Source organism: Manis javanica, chromosome 7, assembly GCF_040802235.1.
Source record: "Manis javanica isolate MJ-LG chromosome 7, MJ_LKY, whole genome shotgun sequence".
Taxonomy (NCBI): domain Eukaryota; kingdom Metazoa; phylum Chordata; class Mammalia; order Pholidota; family Manidae; genus Manis; species Manis javanica.
Window position 1 is genome coordinate 117,229,428 of NC_133162.1, and position 21,814 is coordinate 117,251,241.

Here is a 21,814-nt window from a genome sequence, read left to right on the forward strand (position 1 = left end):
AAATCTCAAAGATACGAAAAATCAAAACTGAAAAAGTTGAAAAATGGGAGAAAAGAAACAGTTCATGAGTACAATGTCTAATTGCAGTTCCAGAACCAAAAACATAGAGGCAAGGAAATTATAGAAAAAGTACCAGAAACTTTCTGAGGGATACCAATCTGTAAGAAACCATGAAATGTACAGAAAAGTAGATGCTATAGACTTATAGTTAAGTCACTTCACATCACTGTGATATTTCAGAACACTGGATACAATAAGAAAAGACTGTAACCTTCAAACAAAAAGGTTGTAGAAGCTTCCATAGGGGAGAAAAAAGTGAATTGCCAAGTGTTAAAAATAAGAATGACTTCAGATTTCTTATAAGACACTAAGAAGACCGCCATAATTCTGAAGAAAAACATTTCAACTTTAAATTCTACACCCAAACTAACAGGAAAGACATTTATATGAAAACTATTATCTCAAAACTTGCCACTCAGTGGAGACTGTGCCCAAACAAAATAAGTATACAAGACAAAGGATTACATGGGATGGATATAGGAAGCAGAGGATCCATCATAGAATACAGGTTGCATGAAGGACAGCTACATCAAGCAGCCAGCCTAAACTGAAGATCAGAATATACTAGGTGAAATCGCCCAATGATGGCTGAAGTAATTTTAAAAAAATGTTGATACATCTGACATCAAGCAAATAGTCTGGGACTAAATTAATGATAAATATTGCAAAATTATACAGTCACTAAATGGTTATTTACTAAAAATTAAGGTATCAGTGGAGCAACAGGAGAGAGTGGTTGGGGTATTTCTGGGAAAAATATCTAAATGTACATCATCCATAGGAGAAGTCAATAGATAATACCTAAAAAAGAAGAATCAAGGGGTAGCAATATGTTATTTAGATAATGGAGGTGAAAATCCAAATTAGTCAAAAAGAAGTTTTGAAAGTATTTGCTCCTAGAGAAGGGAGATAGGTAACAGTCACCTTATCCAACATCACAGCCTTCCTGGGCCTGGACAAGATGAGGAGAGAAAGGCCCAACCATTTTTGGTTTGCCATGGAGCAACTCTGACTGGCAATATTATAGAGAATGGAAACTGATAAATTGGTATGAGCTGTTTTTAATAATAAGCCATGTAGAAGTAATTGATGCTTCAAGTATGTGCTCTTTTACATTTGAAACTACTAACTTAAAAAAAAGAGAAGATACTTGAAAATTTTTTCTCAATTTTAACTTAGCTTCTAATACTGTAGAGATCAATATGATTTAAAAACTTAAACTCATGTATGAATTAAGTTAAAACACATAATTTTGGCTAGAAGCAGAAAGATCTTGAAATCAAATCTCAAAAATTAAAAAGAATGAAAAAAAGGATTCAAGTCATGGTAACAAGCAGCTCAGATCAATCCTCCTGCTGAAGCCAACAAAAAACTTCATAATAAAAACAAAACAAAAAAGGCAAAATGAAATCACATGCCAAAACCTAGGAGGAAGGTAAACAGGAAAAATAAACCATACACACCCAGTTGCTTTCTCCTTAGTCCTTTTGCCTGTCCAGGCAGAAAAGCCAAGAAAGGCTGAGCTAGTGGTGGTTTTGCTGGGCTATGGGAAGCACAGGGCCCACCTAATGTGGGAACTCAAATAAATCATTCCCCAATTTAAGTTGAGATCTTAGAGACGTCATAAAAATAAGGGAGAACTGGAGGTAAAATAGAACTCATATGACTTGAGGTCCTGCTTAATGTCATGTGCATAAAAGAAACCCAAGTCTTGAAAATGAACTAAGTGACTTGATACTGCTAGCATCACTAAGCATCTTTCCTAGGAAAACATGCCTTCTTGAGAAAGGTATCATTATCCTTGGCCTTAAACAGTCCTGTAATTTCTCAAATACAACAACCAGCACACAAGAAAAAAACATCATGAACTAGCAGAAACAGACCCATAAAAAATTTAGAAACTGAAAGTCAAAATAACTAACTATAAACAAAAAATTAACTATAAATAAAATGCCAATAAAAGCCACAATTCTTATTTTTAGTACGTAGCTAGAAACAGTAAGAATGAACACAGGCAATATATTCCTAAAAAACCCACTGATTCACAGATTCAAGAAATCTCAGTGAACCCAAAACAGAAAAAGAATGCAACACAAAATCATGAAAAAAATGGCAGAAAACCTGACACAAAAAGAATTTTTTAAAGACAGATTTCTTTCAAAGCAGCAAGAATACACTGGCAGCTGACTTCTCAAAACCAATAATGGAAGCAAAGAAAAAGTAGTGTGACGTTACCTTCCAGGTGCTGAAAAACAACCATAATCCTGTAATTTAATAGCCCCAAAACATTCCTCAAGATTAAAGGTGAAACAAAGACAAAATACAGTTAAATACAACGTTAAGGGAACTGGCCATCATCATACCTGCATTAAAGTTCTAAGGAGTGTACTGAAGCAAAAGGAAAATGATCCCCAAAGAAAACTGGTAGATACAAGAATAAAGTAAATATGTAGAAATATATAATTCGATATTGGTAAAGAATAGTGTTGTCCAAAAGAAACACAATACCACCCATAAATGTAAATAAAAATTTTCTAGTACCCACATAGAAAAAAGTAAAACAAGGTGAAATTAAATTATTATATTACATTGCAATCATAATAAAAAGTTTAACTATTTTACTTTGTTTTCCTACTAAGTCTTAGAAATCTGATGTTTATCTGACATTTTCAGAACATGACAATTTAAACTGTCAAGAGAAATTCTAGATTTTTACTTTCATAAAGTTTACAGTTGAGACAGTAAATCTACATAACCAAGTTGTTCCAAATACACTTAAGGGTTTTCCAACAATAGAACCAAGGATTTTAAAATTAAAATTAAGACTACATAAAATTAAAAATTCACTTCCTCAGTAAAAGTAGGCACACTTCAAGTGTTCAACAGTCACATGCAGCTTGTGGCTGCTGTACTGGATACCACACTAATACATTCTTTTTCCTGGCATTAAAATTACAAATAAAATTCAAATAACAATAATAGTTAAAAGTCAGTAAGGAATTAAATGGACACAGAATTATTTAGGGAATGAGAAATGCTCCAAGCACAAAGATATTTACCACTCTGCTCAAATCTTTAAGTGAAATATGGACAACCTAATAGGAACATTGCACAAAAGACTGAAAAAGACAATTCAAAGAGGAAATCCAAACAGCCAGTACATTTTTAAAAAACTCAATTTCATTAATAACCAGAGCACTGCAACTCAATAATATAAAGCTAGATTCATCAGGTTGGCAAAAACAAAAACAAAAATCAACTGTGGGTGAGACTAGAAAAAAGGGATTGATCATATACTGCTGGTGGGAATATAAATTGATAGAGTCACTTTGGAAATGTTTGGCATAATTTACTCTCTACAAAATGCATGTTTATGTGACTAGAGGCAAGATGGGAGCATGAGTAGGGTGGCAGAAATCTCCCAAAACCATATATATTTTTGAAAATACAACACATATAACTATTCCTAAAAGAGAGACCAGAAGATACAGTACAACAGTCAGGGTACATCTACATCCGCAGGAACTCAGCATCTCATTAAAAGGGTAAGATACAAAGCCGTGACCTGAAGGGACTTGAGCACTCCCCCCAACCCAGCTCACCAGCAGGAGGAAAAGAATCAGAATGGGGAGGGAGTGGATATACAGGACTACTAAATAACCAGTCCAAGTAATCTGCATTGGGAGTACAGACACACATTGCATGGTGTAATGGATATTAGAGAAAAGGAAAAGTAAAATCCAAAAAGGAGACTGCAAGTGGGTCCCCATGCCGGCTTCCCTGGAACAAAAGAAAAGCAGGTGCTTTTTAAAAGCCTTAAAGGGAAAAGGGCTTAACAGCTGGACAAAATTGTCCCAGCACACTCAGCCCAGTAGGTTGGGAATCTTAAGGAACTTAAGGCGCCCTAACCCTCTGGGTGGCAACACAACTCCGAGGCCCCTCATGGTGATAGCAGCTTGCCATTCATTCTCCTCGGCCAATGCTGCAAGCAAACCGGCTAACCCACCACAGCTGCACAGCAGCTGGAGAACAGCCCACCCACAGGAACCACACAGTCTTCTCCCAGTGCGCAGTTAACTGGGACAGACCCAGAGGCTGCCGCCACCATGCAGTTGCCCAGCACAGACAGAGGAAGCCAGAGCAAGGTCCAGAAGGCACAAAGGGGCGCCATTCTTGCAGGAGAACACACCCGGTGCGTCTGTGACCCCCCCAGCAAGGGCCTAGGGTATCCCGAGGGCTGTCCCAGCCAGGGCAGATCAGGAGATTATCCCAGAGACTACTACAGGTGTGTAGGTAAATGACACAGGCAGCAGAAGTCAAAGTAAAGTACGCAAGGTACGACGGGGTGCCGTTCTCTCAGAAGAAAACAACCAGTGCAGCTGCAAACCCCTGCAGGGCCCTAGGCTATGCGGAGGGCCGGCCCACCCACGGCAGCTCAGGAGATTATCCCAGAGACTGATCCCGGTGTGTGGGTAAATGGCACAGGCAGCAAAAGCCGGAGCAAGGTCCGGAAGGCACAAAGGGGCGCTGTTTATGCAGGAGAACACACACGGCATGTCTGCAAACCCCCGCAGGGCTCTAGGCTATCCCGAGGGCTGCCACGCACACAGCAGCTCAGGAGATTATCCCACAGACTGCTCTCTGTGTGAAAGTAACCAAGACAGGCAGCAGAGAAAGGCATGACCAGCAAGCAGGAACAATCTTTGTTCTCCCAAATGACACATGCATCACCTGCCTGCAAGCACTTCTAATGCCATGAAAAGGAAGAAGATTCTGGTCCAGTCAAAAATCACTCAGACAACTTGAGAGAGATGGCCTGGGGAGATAGATAAAACCAATATTCCTGAAAAAGAATTCAAATTAAAAGTCATAATCATGCTGATGGACCTGCACAGAAATATGCAAGAGCTAAGGGATGAAGTCTGAAGGGAGATAACAGAAATGAAACCATCAAAAGAAGGTCTTAAGAGCAGAGTGGATGAGGTGCAAGAGACTGTTAATGGAATAGAAATCAAAGAACAGGAATACAGAAAAGCTGAGGCAGAGAGATAAAAGGATCTCTAGGAATGAAAGAATATTAACAGTACTGTGTGACCAATCCAAACAAAACAATATTTGCATTATAGGGGAACCAGAAGAAGAAGGAGAGAGAAAAAGGGATAGAAAGTATCTTTGAAGGAATAATTGCTGAAAACTTCCCCAAGCTGGGGAAGGAAATAGTCTCTCAGACCATGGAAGCCTACAGATGTCCCAACACAAGGGACCCACAGAAGACAACACCAAAACATATAATAATTAAAAAGGCAAAGATCAAAGAAAAGGACAGAGTATTAAAGGCAGCCAGAGAGAGAAAAAAGATCACCTACAAAGGAAAACCCATCAGGCTATCATCAGACTTCTCAAAAGAAACCTTACAGGCCAGAAGAGAATGGCATGATATAGTTAATACAATGAAATAGAAGGGCCTTGAAACAAGAATACTGTACCCAGCAAGATTATCATTTACATTTGAAGGAGGGATTAAACAATTTCCAGATAAGCAAAAGTTAAGGGAATTTGCCTCCCACAAACAACCTCTACAGCATATTTTAAAGGGACTGCTCTAGAAGGAAACATTGATAAGGCTAAAGATACGTCACCAGAGAAAATAAAATAACAGCAAAGAAAGCAGACCAACCAAATACTAACTAAAGGCAAAAACTAAAATCAACTATCCACAAAAACTGTCAAAGGAAACACAGAAGAGTACAGAATAAAACACCTAACATATAAAGAATGGAGGAAGAAGAATAAGAAGGGAGAGAATCAATCATCAAACTGTGTTTATAATAGCTTAATAAGAGAGTTAAGTTAGATGGTTAGATAGTAGAGAAGCTACCCTTGAACCGTTGATAACCACGAACTCAAAGCCTGCAATGGCAATAAGTACACATCTTTCAATAATCAATAATCACCCAAATGTAAATGGAATGAATGCACCAATCAAAAGACACAGAGTAATAGAATGGATAAAAAAGCAAGACCCATCTATATGGTGCCTATAAGAGACTCACCTCAAACCTAAAGACATACACAAACTAAAAGTGAAGGGATGGAAAAAGATACTTCGTGCAAATAGGGAGAAAAAAGCAGTTGTGTTGCAGTACTTGTATCAGACAAAATAGACTTCAAAACAATGAAAGTAACAAGAGATAAAGAAGGACATTACATAATGATAAAGGGGTCAGTCCAAGAAGAGGATATAACCATTATAAATATATATGCACCCAACACAGGAGCACTGACATATGTGAAACAAATACTAAGAGAATTAAAGGAGGAAACAGAATGCAATGTATTCATTTTAGGAGACTTCAACACACCACTCACTCCAAAGGACAGATCAAGCAGACAGAAAATAAGTAAGGACAGAGGCACTGAACAACACACTAGAACAGATGGACCTAACAGACATCTACAGAACTCTACACCCAAAAGCAGCAGGATACACATTCTTTTCAAGTGCACATGGAACATTTTACAGAATAGACCAAATCTAGGCTACAAAAAGAGCCTCAGTAAATTCAAAAAGATTGAAATTATACCAACCAACTTCTTAGATCCCAAAGGTATAACACTAGAAATAAGTTGCAGAAAGAAAACAAAAAGGCTCACAAACAAATGGAGGCTTAACAACATGTCCTAAATAATCAATGGATCAATGACCAAATTAAAACAGAGATCAAGCAAGATATGGAGACAAATGACAACAACACAAAGCCCCAACTCCTGTGGGACACAGCAAAGACAGTTCTAAGAGGAAAGTATATAGCAATTCAGGCCTATTCAAAGAAAGAAGAACAATCCAAAATGAATAGTTTAAACTCACAATTATTGAAACTGGGAAAAGAAGAACAAATGAGGCCCAAAGTCACCAGAAGAAATAAATAAAATTGAGAAGAATAAAACAATAGAAAAAGGCATTGAAACCAAGACCTGGATCTTTGAGAAAATAAACAAAATAAACTCCTAGCTAGACTTATTTTTAAGAGAGAAAGAGAATCTACACACATAAATAGAATCAGAAATTAGAAAGGAAAAATCACAAGGGACCACACAGAAATACAAAGAATATTAGAGAATAATATGGAAATCTATATGCTAACAAGCTGGATAACCTAAAGGAGTGGACTTCATAGAAAAATAAAACCTTCCAAGACTGAAAAAGAAGAAACAGAAAATCTAAACAGACCAATTACCAACAACAAAACAGATTCTGTAATAAAAAAACTACCTAAGAACAAAATCTCCAACCCAGATGAATTCACCTCAGAATTTTATCAGAAATATAGAGAAGACATAATACCCATCCTCTTTAAAGTTTTCCAAAAAATAGAAAAGGAGGGAATATTTCCAAACTCATTCTATGAAGCCAGCATCACTCTAATACCAAAACTAGGCAAAGACAACACAGAAAAAGAAAACTACAGACCAATATCCCTGATGAACATAGATGCAAAAATACTCAACAAAATATTAGAAAACCAAATTAAAAAATACATCAAGAGGATCATACACCATGACCAAGTGGGATTCATCTCAGGGATGCAAGGAGGGTACAACATTTGAAAATCCATTAACATCATCCACCACTTAAAGAAAAAGAAGGACAAAACTACATGATCATCTCTATAGATGCTGAAAAAGCATTTGATAAAATTCAGCATCCACTCATGATAAAAACTCTCAACAAAATGGATATAGAGGGCAAGTACCTCAATATAATAAAGGCCATATATGACAAACTCACAGCCAACATCATACTTAACAGTGAGAAGAAAGCTTTTCACCTAAGATTGTGAACAAGATAGGGATGCCCACTCTCCCCATGGTTACTGAACATAGTACTGGAGGTCCTAGCCACGGCAATCAGACAAAACAAAGAAATACAAGGCATCCAAATTGGTAAAGAGAAGTCAAACTCTCACTATTTGCAGATGATATGATATTAAAGATAAAAAACCCTAAAAACTCCATTCAAAACTACTAGACCTGATATCAGAATACAGCAAAGTTGCAGAATACAAAATTAATACACAGAAATCGATTGCTTTCCTATACACTAATGATGAACTAGCAGAAAGAGAAATCAGGAAAACAATCTCATTCACAACTGCATCAAAAAGAATAAAATACCTAGGAATAAACCTAACCAAGGAAGTGAAAGACCTATACACTGAAAACTACAAGACACTGGAGAAATTAAAGAGAACACTAACAAATGGAAACTCATCTGATGCTCTTGGTTAGGAAGAATTAATATTGTCACAATGGTCGTCCTGCCTAAAGCAATTTACAGATTCAACGCAATTCCTATTAAAGTACTAACAGCATTCTTCAATGAACTAGAACAAATAGTTCAAAAATTCATATGGAACCACAAAAGACCCTGAATAGCCAAAGCAATCCTTAGAAGGAAGAATAAAGCAGGGGGGATCTCACTTCCCAACTTCAAGCTCTACTATAAAGCCACAGTGATCAAGACAATTTGGTACTGGCACAAGAACAGACCCACAGACCAGTGGAACAGATTAGAGACTCCAGACATTAACCCAAACATATATGGTCAATTAATATTTGATAAAGGAGCCATGGACATACAATGGGGAAATGACAGTCTCTTCAACAGATGGTGCTGGCAAAACTGGACAGCTACATGTAAGAGAATAAAACTAGATCATCTAACCCCATACACAAAAGTAAATTCAAAATGGATCAAAGACCTGAATGTAAGTCATGAAACCATAAAACTCTTAGAAAAAAACATAGGCAAATATCTCATGGACATAAACATGAGTGATTTCTTCATGAACATATTTCTTCGGGCAAGGGAAACAAAAGCAAAAATGAACAGGTGGGACTTTATCAAGCTGAAAAGCTTCTGTACAGCAAAGGACACCATCAATAGAACAAAATGACATCCTACAGTATGGGAGAATATATTCATAAATGACATATCTGATAAAGGGTTGACATCCAAAATAAATGAAGAGCTCATGTTCCTCAACAACCAAAAATGCAAATCATCCAATTAAAAATGGGCAGGTAATCTGAACAGACACTTCTCCAAAGAAGAAATTCAGATTGCCAACATGCACACAAGATGCTCCACATCGCTAATCATCAGAAAAATGCAAATTGAAACCACAATGAGATATCACCTCACACCAGTAAGGATGGCCACCATGAAAAGACAAACAACAATAAATTTTGGTGATGATGTGGGGAAAGGAGAACCCTCCTACACTGCTGGTGGGAATGTAAATTAGTTCAACCATTATGGAAAGCAGTATGGAGGTTCCTCAAAAAACTAAAAATAGAAATACCATTTAACCCAGGAATTCCACTCCTAGGAATTTACCCTAAGAATGCAGCAGCCCAGTTTGAAAAAGACAGATGCACTCCTATATTTATCGCAGCACTATTTACAATAACCAAGACATGGAAGCAGCCTAAGTGTCCATCAGTAGATGAATGGATAAAGAAGATGTGGTACATATACACAATGGAATATAATTCAGCCATAAGAAGAAAACAAATCCTACCATTTGCAACAACATGGATGGAGCTAGAGGGTATTATGCTCAGTGAAATAAGCCAGACGGAAAAAGACAAATATCAAATGATTTCACTCATATATGGAGTGTAAGAAAAAAACTGAAGGAACAGAACAGCAGTAGACTCACAGAACCCAAGAACGGACTAGCAGTTACCAAAGGGAAACGGACTGGGGAGCATGGGTGGGAAGGGAGGGACAAGAGGGAAAAGGGGCATTACGATTAGCAGACATAATGCAGGTGGGGGCACAGGGGAGGGTTGTACAACACAGAAGACAAGTAGTGGTTCTATAGCATCTTAGTATGCTGATGGACAGTGATTGTAATGGGGTACATGGTGGGGAATTGATGATGGGGGCAGTCTAATAATCATAATGTTCCTCATGTAATTGTTAATTAATGATACCAAAATTAAAAAAATGCATGTTATATGTATAAAATTATATGTGTAAGAACATTCATAATAGCATTGTTCATAATTGCTTAAAAATTGGACATAGTCCAAATGGCCATTAATGATGATGGGCAGTTAAATTAACTGTTCTTTAATCGTAAAAGGCCTTACTACATTGTACATACTATACTACAGACATTACTGTACAGGAGTGAATGTGTACGAAGCTAAATATTCAAATGGTTTAATATTTGCAACATGAGAGAAAAATTAGACATAATGTATAACTCATTTATTTACAGGTAACAGAGGCAAACTAATCTATATTATTTTGGAATGCTGACATAGATGGATAAAAAAATACTTGAAAGAAGAAAATATATAATTAACAGAAATATTCAGGGAGTGTTAATTCTGGAAATGGTGAGGAGGGAGAAATGATTAAGAATGGAATGGGGGGAAGAGTATGTGTTAGGCGCCAACACTGTTCTAGTTCTTGACTTTATAAGTAGATTACAGATTGTTCATTTTATAATTACTCATTACACTGAATATGCATAATTTGTGCACATTTTTGCCTATTTAGTATTTTCCCATTAAAATGATTTTTAAATTGTTATCTAAAGTACTTCTATTGCTTTGCTATAACTTTTTTTGTTATAAAATAATAATCATTTGGTTTCAATGTAAGCAAAATTTTAAGGCAAAGGAGTCTAGGTTTTATTCCATTTGACAAGATTACTACACAAGCAGAAAAGTAGTAAGCACTAAACAATGATGTATATAGCGTCCACTGCCAAACATGTAAGAGGTAAAAGGTAGAAAATTAGTAAATTTAATGATAGTTGAAAATTACAAACCTCTTATAAAATTTTAAAATACACAATACACACTAATTTTTGATTCTCGGTTTTAAAAGAAATCATACATGGGTGATAATCTTTCAAGGTACCTTTACAAAAGGAAGAATTGGAATGATTTTAGTTAAGATTGTATAAACAGAATGCAAAAAATAAATGGTACTATTTTACTAAAAAGAAAAGCTTTACTAATGTAAATATATGAATTCTTAGTATTTTGAATTAATTCTGATCTTAAGAGAGAAACATTATTTCCAGCAAAAATATGTAGGCAGCATTTATCTGGGAATCCAAAGGCTCTAAATTAGAGGGTAGTAACCAAAGAAACTTTAAAAAAAATACCCATTTAAAAATCTCTCATCTATACTACAGAAAGGGAAAATTTTAATGATATTCCTTTTCTATCAACCGGTACACTGTTATCAGGACTACACAATTCCATAACCTCTTCTGAGAACCGGCAGAGGCGTTGTGTTACAGCAACAACGCCAAGACAGGGAGAGAAATTCCACTCGTCTTCCCAGCTTGGTCCCTCCTCAAAGCCACGCCAAAAGGACTGATGATCCTAATACCCAATACATCTAATAAGTAATACACGTAATGCCAGAAGTTACCAAAATTCACACATGGAGTTTGTCTCTCTTCCTGGATATGTCCCCTGCTCTGATCTGATGAAGCAGTCACCAGTCATCTTGCTGAGGCTCCGCAACTCCCATTTCTAACACGAGGACGGTCACATTCCCCATCACTCCCGGGTGTACTCACCAACCCGCCACAGATCTGGTCGCATCAGTCCTCTCTGAGCTCGTCAGGAATTCGTCGGTAGGCTCCAAAGGAGGCCACGAGACAGAAGGAGCCCGCCCGGTTTCTGGCATGCGGGCCTAGACAAACCTGCTCATGTCCCCGCATTCCCAGTCTCCACAGCCTTTCGTCCGCCCCCTTTCGAATCGCCTTTTACCACTTGGCGCCGCTGGCCTTCGTTCTGTGGCTAGCCTATCCCACGTTACCTCTCACAGAAAAGTCTGCCCTTACCAGGCCAGAGCGGGGATCTAGCGACCGCGTGAAACGCTTCACAGGTTCCCCTCACCGAGTCGCCTGCTCAGCCTCACCTGCAGCTGCCGACGACACACCGCTACTCCCAGCATGCCTCGTGCACGCACCGCCCTCCCGCCCCGCCCCCTCCCGCCCAAGCACGTGACCTCCTATCGCCTCCGTCACGCCCACTTCCGTTCCTCCACTTTCCCTTAGGAGGAAGGAGGGGGTTGGTGGTGTTAAAGAGTAGAGACTTCCTCCCACTCTCCGCCCCCGCCCCACTACCCCCTGCTACAATGTCTTCCGGGTCACGAGCGCCTCGGAGCCTTCTGGGAAACCATCTCATTTCCTCCCCTCCCCCTCCTCCTGTCTTCAACCAACCAGCCTCCCGTCAGAGGGGGACATGCGCAGTGAGTGCCTCCCGTCTCTTCTACCCGAACCCCCCCTCCCCCCCCAAGCAGAGAGACCCCAGCAGCAGCAGCAGCTGATGATGAAGAGAGAGGCAGTGGCAGAGGGGGGGCACCTTTTATTTCTATTTTTAAAGGGACAGGACACTAATTTTACCCCACTTCAACCTTGAATCGAGGAGGGTGGGGGGGAAGGCAGCTGAGTTCCTTCCCCCACCCTCAAGCCCTGAGACCTGAGAAGGGGATTGAGCCTAAGAGAGAAGGAGAAGGAGTTTCTTATTCTTCGAAAACCCCCATCCACGACTCCTACCCCCTCACCCCTCCACGAGCCTCCCTCCCGACCCCCCACCCTCCTCCTCTCTGGCCGTGCGGGGATAGAAAGCGCCCAGAGCCTCTTAGCAACACAGCCCTGCTCTGCCGCCGCTGCTTGGCCCTGGCTGGAGACGTCTCACTACACCCGGGAGCAGCCGCTGCCCCAGCGCTCCGCCGCCGCCGCCTCCACTCCCCCCTTTATTACCCTTTGTGTCATCCTCCTCAGCTCCGGGGAAGGCACTCAAAAGTGGGGGGCAGGAAAGGTAAGTGCGTCTGCGGGGGCTCCGCCGCCTGCCTCTGGCTCTGACTTAACTCCGGGGCAACAGCACCACATACGCAGTGGAGCTCGGGGTGAGGAGAGGGGGTGGTGCTGGGGGGTGGGCAGGGTGGAGGGGGCGTTCGTCCTGTCACGGAGGAAGGGCACTTTTATTTTTATTTGCTGTTGTCAAAAGTGGTTTCTCTCCTCCAGCTAACAACCGATTGTGTCTTGCTCCAATGGGGGAGAATACAAAAACAACCCCTCCTTCCTCCAGTGAGGCGCCAGGGAAAGAGACAGAGCCGCACTTTCTAGATGTCACTTAAAAAAATCCATTTGAATAGCTTTTTTCCTTTTTCCTCAGGAAAAGCTCCACTGCATTTGTTTCTGAGTGGGAAAATGTCGGGATCTGGATTGTTATGGGAACTGCTTATCCATTTGTAACCTGAGTGTTTTCCCCTTTTTGGTTCTCTATGTGATTTGGATATTGACTTAAGTGTTGGGACAGACTCAACTGGGTTTTGCTTTCTCGGTTCAATTTTCCTTTTTTTCATTTTTTCTGACTTGCGTAGAAAATTTACGATTTTTAGTTGATAGAGGCCTTTGGTCAGGTTTTGACTTGTATTACTGCTTTTTTTCTTAAATGTTTGTTTCATATATCATATAAAGTTCAAAGCTTAAAATGCTTAAAGTTTTAAGTACCACTGGTGTTATCTCTTCCCACATACGTTCCTGATATTTATTTTCCATAAGATGAGAATACCAGCTATTTCATAATTAATATGGGTGTTTTTCTAATCTTTGTAACTTGTCCGAACAAGTAATCCCTACTGAAAACTTTATGTTGTTCTGGCTTCATGCAGGACTAGACCTCTCCATCAGTAGTTTACTGGATTGGTACCACTTTCAATTTTAACTGAATTATTTATTTACTGTTGTAAATTGAGATGAGTTTTTCATCTCTTCTGGTACTGAACCAAATTGCTCACTATATGTGAAAGGAGACAAATTTCTAAAATATGTTTTTATGAGTCAAATCATGAAGCTGCAGTCTATTCATTGTAGTTAGATATAAATTGAAAGATAACTCCAGAATTAGGTTTATAGAATAACAATCTTGATAAAAATCACTGTTCTCTGTTTTTACATGGTCTGTTCTCAGTGAATGGCTTTCAAATTCAGTGCTGTATTTTATTTCACAAATGTAGAAAGTACATATCCGACGTAGGCCTTTCACTCGGGCTTATATTGGAAAGTGGTATTTTTGTTTCATACATAAATTTATCCTTTCCTTGAAGATGGATGCACACATTCATAGACACACACACACACAAACACTCCCTCACACACACACACCCTTTTTGTTACTGCATTGGTATCTCTGATCCCATAATTTATGTCAGCAAAAAATATTCTTTTGTAAAGAATTTTGTGATCAGACTGACAATCAATATGAAAACAGCAGTTTGATCAACTACAAAAGGATTGAAGAAAAATAAATCTAGAAGGATATTTGACATAAATGTTATGGAGACATGATAATACTTCTGATTTTTTATTATCTTGATGATAAGGCCAAAACAATGTATTTTAGTGGCAGAAAAGCATTACATATGTAGAAACTTGTTCCTTAAAATTTTAATTACCAACTGTGTTCAAAAGTAGACATTTATACATAGGGGAAAAAATGCTGTGTAGCAGTAAACAATATGGTCTATTTCCCTCCTTTCTGTTACAAATTTGAACAGTGTCTTAACCTTTCTCGGGTGTGTAATTGGTGCACTTAAGCAGTAATCTGTGCCAAGTTTAAGTTTTTCTCCCAACAGCAATCCTACCATCTGTATCCGTCTAGGTTTTCTTATCTTCACCTTAATACCTCAGCAACCTTAACATAAGAGATAGAAAGTTGAAATTAGTGAAGAAAGAAATTTTGAGTGAAGTGAATTATATACCTAATTAGGGTGGAGGTTGCTCAGTAGGCAGCTGAGTACAAATTTAGTCTTGAATGTAATGCCTTTACATACTCTTATTTCTGTTTTCCTTTGAAAACATTCCTTTATATACCCCCATCCAAGGGTAACCTTATATGGTTTGAAAATTCCAGATTTCTTTGAAGTTGGATAATGATTTATGTTTGGAAAGCCTTGTATTTTTCCTATGGCTTATGTTTTTAAGTATTAAGATGTATTTTTTAATGAGATGGTATTGTGGAGATCACTTTGCCCAACTCTTCATTTTCCATATTGCTGAAGTTCAGAGAGCTTGAGGAACTTGGTTACAATGTTCCAAGGCCTGAAGTGGGCAGAGCTTGGACCAGAGAACTCAGATCTCTTGACATTCACTATACTACACTACTTAATTTTCCTTTGTCAGAAATGAAATTATTGTGCACAATTCTATGTATAGCACTCGAAGATTTTATATGGAGGAATATTTTCCAGAATATTAAGATGAATAGCTTTAAACCATAATTTTGTCTGTTTATAATTCAGTAATTTTTTTTGAGGTACTGATTTTTATCATTGTGATTATTGCTATTTTGAGAATTATTTCAGCTTTCCCTAAAATTTATTTTTTCTTACACTTCCAATTAATAAATATACTCTTACTTTTATATTAAGGACCTATATATATATATATATATATATATATATATATAAGAGGAATGCCTATTCTGTTATAAATGTTTAGTTGTGAGTCTTGTTTTATTAACAGCTTAAGGCTAAAGATTTTTGTCTACTTAACATTCATATCTCTCACAGCACAGTGTCCAGTGCACAGTACCCTATTGGTTGATTGTCATGATTGGAGATATTTGAATTAGTCATATTTGAATTTCTTTACTGCCATGTGATAGTCCTTCCCTTTCCTCTTTTATCCTTTCTTACCTGCTACAATTTCTTCACTACCATGAAAATTTTTTTCTTTATCTTTATTATGGTTCTCACTTTTTCTATTAGTCAAATTAAATCCTGCAAATAAGTAAGAACAAACCCCATCTAATCCTTCTTCAGGATGCAAATTGACAAAAGTGATTTATTTTAAATACAGGATAATCAAAAAAATTCCAATAAAAAATACACTAGCAAATGTTCAGAATACATTAAAATTTCATTTCATTGAGTGCTGCAATAGATTTTTGGAATGATTTAAACCGCTTTTACCAACTCTATAAAGCAACTGTTACTTAGGTGACATGTTTCCCTGACTTTGTTTTTTTGGTCCTTATCCAGACAATTACCAACTTGCCAGTTTTCTATGGATATGAAGATTTACTCCTAGTCATCAGTGGGACCCCATGAAGTCAGCCAGAAAGCCTATGTCCAACTTATGTACCTTTGCAAACTTGTCTGGATTTTGAATGTATGTGCAAATGAGATTGTACTAGCTATTCGTTAAACATCTACTGAGTATCTGTCTGTCAGGCACTGTACTAGGCATCTGAGAAACAAGGAGGGTTCCTACAGTTTAATGTGAAGAGATATCTTAGTTGTATTCCATAAGCATATTGGTGATATCTTTATTTTGATGCTTCTACCTGAGTAAATTTTATGTTAACTAAATATATACTGTTGAGTGGAAAAATACATGTTAGGAGGGATATTGCTGTCTTTTAATAAAACAGAAAATATGAAGAAAATTTTTCCACTTAATACTGTATTCAGGGGATTTCTACTGTGTATCATTCACTAATTTAGACCATGAAAATAGTCTATGTGGCTATCATTGCTAGTATTTTATTCTATACACTTATTTGAAAGTGACGACACCGTTCATTATAGTACTTATTAATTATTAAACAAACAAAAATCCAACTCTCTAAACTTAAGCTTTTTTTCCTAAAAAGTAACTTTTTTCTTTTTACATCTCATATAACAGATTATCTTTTATGGTTCATTGGAAGACATGACATTGTACATTATCATTTTGAGCATTTGAGTTATTTTCTACCATATTTTAAGCTGACAGTATGATTTAATTATCATGGAATAATTATGGCATGCACTATTTAGGAGTTTTGGAGTTTTTAGTGCATGCTAGATGTATTCTTCCAAGATCCTTATAAGAAACTTCTCAGTTCTAGTCCTAAATCTGAAGCAATTTTTAATCTTTATTGTGTGATATTGTTTCCTTGACTTTAGTAAAATGAGTTGGAAGTTTCTTAGTTAAGGGATGTTTCAAACACAAAGAATATCATTTTGGTTCCCGTCATGATTTTCAAATATGTAATTTAAAATATATTAGAAATATTTCCTTTGCCCTTTTTAAAATGTACCTTTTAGAATAATAATGATTCACAATTTAAAAGGAGGGAACCCCTGCTGGTACAGTGTCTTGTGAAGGTAAATAGACTCTTGAGGTTTAATTCTAATCTCTGTAATTCATTCTCAACTTTCTGTTTTAGTAACATAGTTAGCATTTATTATAAGTGCCTGTGATAAATGTATCAATCAATATCATTCCTTAGCTGTCCTGTGAACTTTGTAACATTGTTCCCATGTTAAAAATAGGGAAACCTGTTACTGACAAATAGCCTTTTATCATATAGCAACATAATACTCCATCAGGGGTAAGTTCATGATATTCTAATTCAAAACAATCAGAATATTTTTTGTAAGTTCATAAGTGCTTAGGCAAATACTAGTATTTTTTTTTTTTGACCCCAGTCAAAATCATGGCCCCAGTAGCTTATTGATCATGTGATGAAAAGTTTCTAAAAGTTTGCAAGGACAGAAAACGAATAAAAACCCAACTTTTTATAAGGAACATAGATGCAGACCAGTATGCAACTTGAAATAAAAAATACATAAAGTCAGTCTTCTTTTTTTATGGCAAAAATAACCCTAAGATATTCTACATATTGAACTTTCTTTATCTTGCATGATGTTAGATTTAGCATTTTGTTACTTGACATTTGGAGGTTCCAACAATTTGTGACCCAACGAATATTTAATTAAAAAATTCTTTATGTAACTGTTGCTAGTGGAAAACCTATAAACAAAGGGGAATTTATATTGACTAGTGCTTTGGTGTATATATACACATAGCTTCCTACAATATTTCATTATTACTATATTACATATATAAAATTAAGCTTAATTTACTCTTTTTAGTACCACTTAAAGTTAGAAGAAGTTTTTTTCAGGTAAACTTGTTGGATTCCCTAGATACCTATGTTATTACATAGTTCTTTAAAGCAGCTACTGAATTAAAGTAATTTTTCACCCAGATAACCAGAATTGATTTTTATGTTCTTTGCTTTTAGGAAAAAAGTGTAATTTTTTAAAATGCTGTTTTATTCATCAAGTAACTTTCATATCCATTGTAAGTAAATACACATTCATCCTGTATGCTTACATTGACTGTATTATCCTTTGAGTGTTATGCCAATGCATTATGAGCCATAGAGTTTGGAAATAGTTTAAATGCTAAAGACTATTCTATATCATCTATTATACTTTAGAGAGAATGTTTATAACAAATGTAGTTTATTGCTTTTAAGAAAAATCCAAATGAATCAGTGAGTAGCATTAAGTCTATGGTTCCAAATAATTTCCCTAGATAAGGTGAAAGTAATTCCATTAAAAGTAAAAATTCTAACTCAAACGTTTCTGTTTGAGGTTTTTCTGTATCATGTAAGATTTCAGTTCAAATGACTCAGTAGAAGTCTTCAGAGACAAGGTGAAAATCAGACTTAACATAGATTAAGCTACACTTCTAATGTAGCTGGTCATAACGGAAAAGACCATCACTAATGATACCATGCCTGGTTAAAAACATACTTCATTCAAAGTTGGATTTGACTAACTCCAACTAGAGTTCTTGTTCAGCTGATCTATATAACCTTAGAGAACTTGTAATTAAGTTCTGTGTCATTGAGTAATTTATTAGAACATACTCTTTTAAAGGACTAAATTAGTTCAATAACTCAGCCGCCAACTTTGGTGAAAATTTTTGGATCTCCGTGCTTCTAGTCCTCTGCCAACCAACCAATATTCTAGCAATAAAAGAAAAAATTTCCGTAGGGTAATAGTGTTAAAACTTACATTTTTGTGCTGCCTTTTTTTTTTTAATGACTGTGTCTCAGAACTTAGGAGTAGACCTAAAATGTTTCTTAAGGTTGACTTAGTACTAAGTTGTATTTATATTTATCCTCGTATTCAAAGATACTGTTTTCTATACAGTTTGAGTCCAGAAGAGTCCACTAATTTTTTGACCATCAATTAACTTAATCCATACATTGTTAATATTATTAGCATCAAAAAATAATCTTGGCTGTGCACATGTACTCACTGATACTGGTAAAGGGAATTATTCCATATTCAACAAAAGAAAGTATTGATTTTTAAATAGCTTCCTTACTTGGGATCTAAAAACCAGCTGATGTGTAAGATAAAAAATATATTTATTTATTTTGAAAGTTATAAGTGAAGTTTATCATATGAATGTTAAAGTGACATCAAAATATTTAATAAGTCAAATATGTGTTCTAATAATGACAGAAATTTAGAGGATGCTTTTTAGCATTATTCCAAAAGTATTATTCCTTCTTCCATATTTGTCACACAGGAGTTTGTGCTGAAGGATTTCTTGGCCATTTTAGAGACTGTAATCTAGTTAAAAGGTTTGTTTATGCTTCCCATCTCTGTTCTGCTGATGGTATTAGAATGCAGGCCAGAGCCAGACATCTAACTGTTTATAACATTCAAACTTCAATTAAAGCTACAGTGTTCAGTTCACTATACATCAGAAAGCTCACACCAGTTACAAATACCCCTAGTAATGATGACAATAATTTTTTGTAACTATAGCCTTTCTACTCTTTATGAATATTTTTTTTTCATTTAGGAGAAATTAACATTTAATTCTTTTATAGTACTCTAAAATTGAAACTTATTTTCTACTAGAAGTAGTATACCATTTCCTTTAACAATATCTTTTGATAATAAAACCTAACAATTTATTTTATTGCATATCTTATTTAAATGACCCAGTTGAATTTTTTTTTTAAGATTAGTAAGTTCTATATTTGTTCATTTGCTCCCCAGTTGATTTGACTTTTATCCAGTTTGAAGAACATGGCAGTATGGTGCCTGTTAGGAAACAAAGTGATTAATTCTGTGTTCTTCTATGTGTGATACCCACATGACACAGATTTTAATTTAATCTTGTTTCTTTACTGGTCTGCTGCTCCTCCTGTTTTGTGGTTTCTATGTTTTAAGTTTTTGGTAAACTTTTAAAAGTTTTTTTTCCTCTTTTTAAAGCTGTTAAGAATTCTTTAAAAACTTCTTTAGCAGCTTCTCTGTTTCTGCACAATTACCTCAGTGAGTCAGAAAATAAATTATGTATGTGTTTAATTTTTCTAACTAGTAGGCAAATTTTCTATATTATAATGCTTTCTCTTTTTATAAAGCTAAATTTTAGTTTTTATTAATTTTAGACCTTGACTTACTGAATGTATGCATTCTTTATGTATATATATATTTCTGAAATATAAACTTACAGGAGGTTTAAACATTTTAGGGAAGATGAAAACTAAATTGAATGAATACTTGCTAAAATACTTTTAATTGAGAAATAATACAGTGAAAGAATCTGTATTACTCATTTTCATGAATACTGAAAGAAATCCCATTTATTTTGGAATAGTAAAAGAAAGTTAGGAAATACTACCTATGGTATCTGAAAATGAGAACGAACAACAACCATGCAAAATCTGGATTTGTAGGCTAAAAAACATGGAAAGATGGTGAAGATATGTTAATTTGAAAACAAGTCACAGAGTAATATGCACAATATGATCCTGTTTATGTAAAAAAGTATACATACAAAATAATTATACATGTAATATGTGAATACATATTTGCATACATATATGATACATATTTTATGCCATATGCACATAGTTATAAAATAAATTGTATGAAATGTATGCCTTTTATTTATATAAACACATTAAAAGGTCTGGAAAATAACGTACCAAATTTTATCCTTGGTTTATAGAAAGTATGTATATGGGATGCCAGAAGGTTAAAGAATTCTTGTTTGTATACATTAGCATTACTTTGATTTATTTTTAACAATAAGCTTATATTCATGCAGTAATTTTATAATGGAAAAAATATACTTGTGTATTAAAAGAATGAGAAAAAGAATGATCCTAGAAAATTGCAGTCCAAGACCCTAATTGTTACATGGATATATCTCTTGAAAATACTTGGAAGAGAATTGAGTATTGGCTAACAATCATCATAGCTTGATACATAATAAAGTCTGTTAGACTGATCTAATCTTATTGAACAGGGTGGAAAGCTTAGTCAGTTGAGGGATGAACAATGAATATAATCTATCCCTATTTTTAAATATTTTGCTTCTTATTGCAAAATGCATTTCTCACTATCCTAGGAAAATAGTGGAGAACTGGCAGTGCAGAACGTCATTCATAAAGTGGTAGACAGCAAGTCAGTTTCAGTCTGTGATAAGATAAAATATATGGGCCTAAGATGGACTTGTAGTATTTTAATCAGTGAGCCAAATTATTGTATGCTCATTTAAAATACAGATGGCATAGTAACTTAAAGTTTTAATAATGTTTTCTGTATTCAGGTAGTAGCTTGAATAGCAGACAAAAATACAACAAGGTTTTAAGATTAAGCCCCCTTTTTTTCAAGTGACTGAAACATGTACTTGAAAAATACTTCAGGAGCTTTTGTAAAATAACATCAAACAGTATGTAAATATGTAGAGTAAAGAAGCAATTAGAAATCTGTAGAGTTAATCGCAGTAGGCTTCCTGGGAGGACATGAGTTAATCAGAGTTTAGGTAGAGGAGAGGTCCTGGGATGGCACAGAACAGAGTAATTCAAGTAAAGACAAAGCTTCCAATGGGATGAGGGA

The 21,814-nt window shown here is 36.1% G+C and overlaps 2 protein-coding genes across 21 annotated transcripts in view; one reads left to right on the forward strand and one right to left on the reverse strand.

Annotated features, from left to right (window-relative positions):
* ORC4 (origin recognition complex subunit 4) overlaps positions 1-13,001 on the reverse strand; it is a 100,712-nt gene extending 87,711 nt beyond the window's left edge. For 2 of the 9 annotated variants that reach the window (XM_037020740.2, XM_037020739.2), the window contains exon 1: positions 11,943-12,064. Coding sequence is in view for 1 of the 9 variants with exons in the window: in XM_037020733.2 (XP_036876628.2) it covers positions 11,676-11,700 (25 nt within the window). In the remaining 8 variants the exon portion in view is untranslated. The other 7 variants (XM_037020735.2, XM_037020736.2, XM_017651802.3 and 4 more) reach the window with 6 other exon arrangements.
* MBD5 (methyl-CpG binding domain protein 5) overlaps positions 12,784-21,814 on the forward strand; it is a 437,517-nt gene continuing 428,486 nt past the window's right edge. For 5 of the 12 annotated variants that reach the window (XM_073241404.1, XM_073241403.1, XM_073241400.1 and 2 more), the window contains exons 1-3: positions 12,787-12,924; positions 16,151-16,280; positions 18,184-18,242. The gene's annotated coding sequence lies outside the window, so the exon portion shown is untranslated. Of the gene's footprint in view, positions 12,925-16,150; positions 16,281-18,183; positions 18,243-21,814 lie in introns of all 12 variants that reach the window. The other 7 variants (XM_073241407.1, XM_073241408.1, XM_073241402.1 and 4 more) reach the window with 4 other exon arrangements.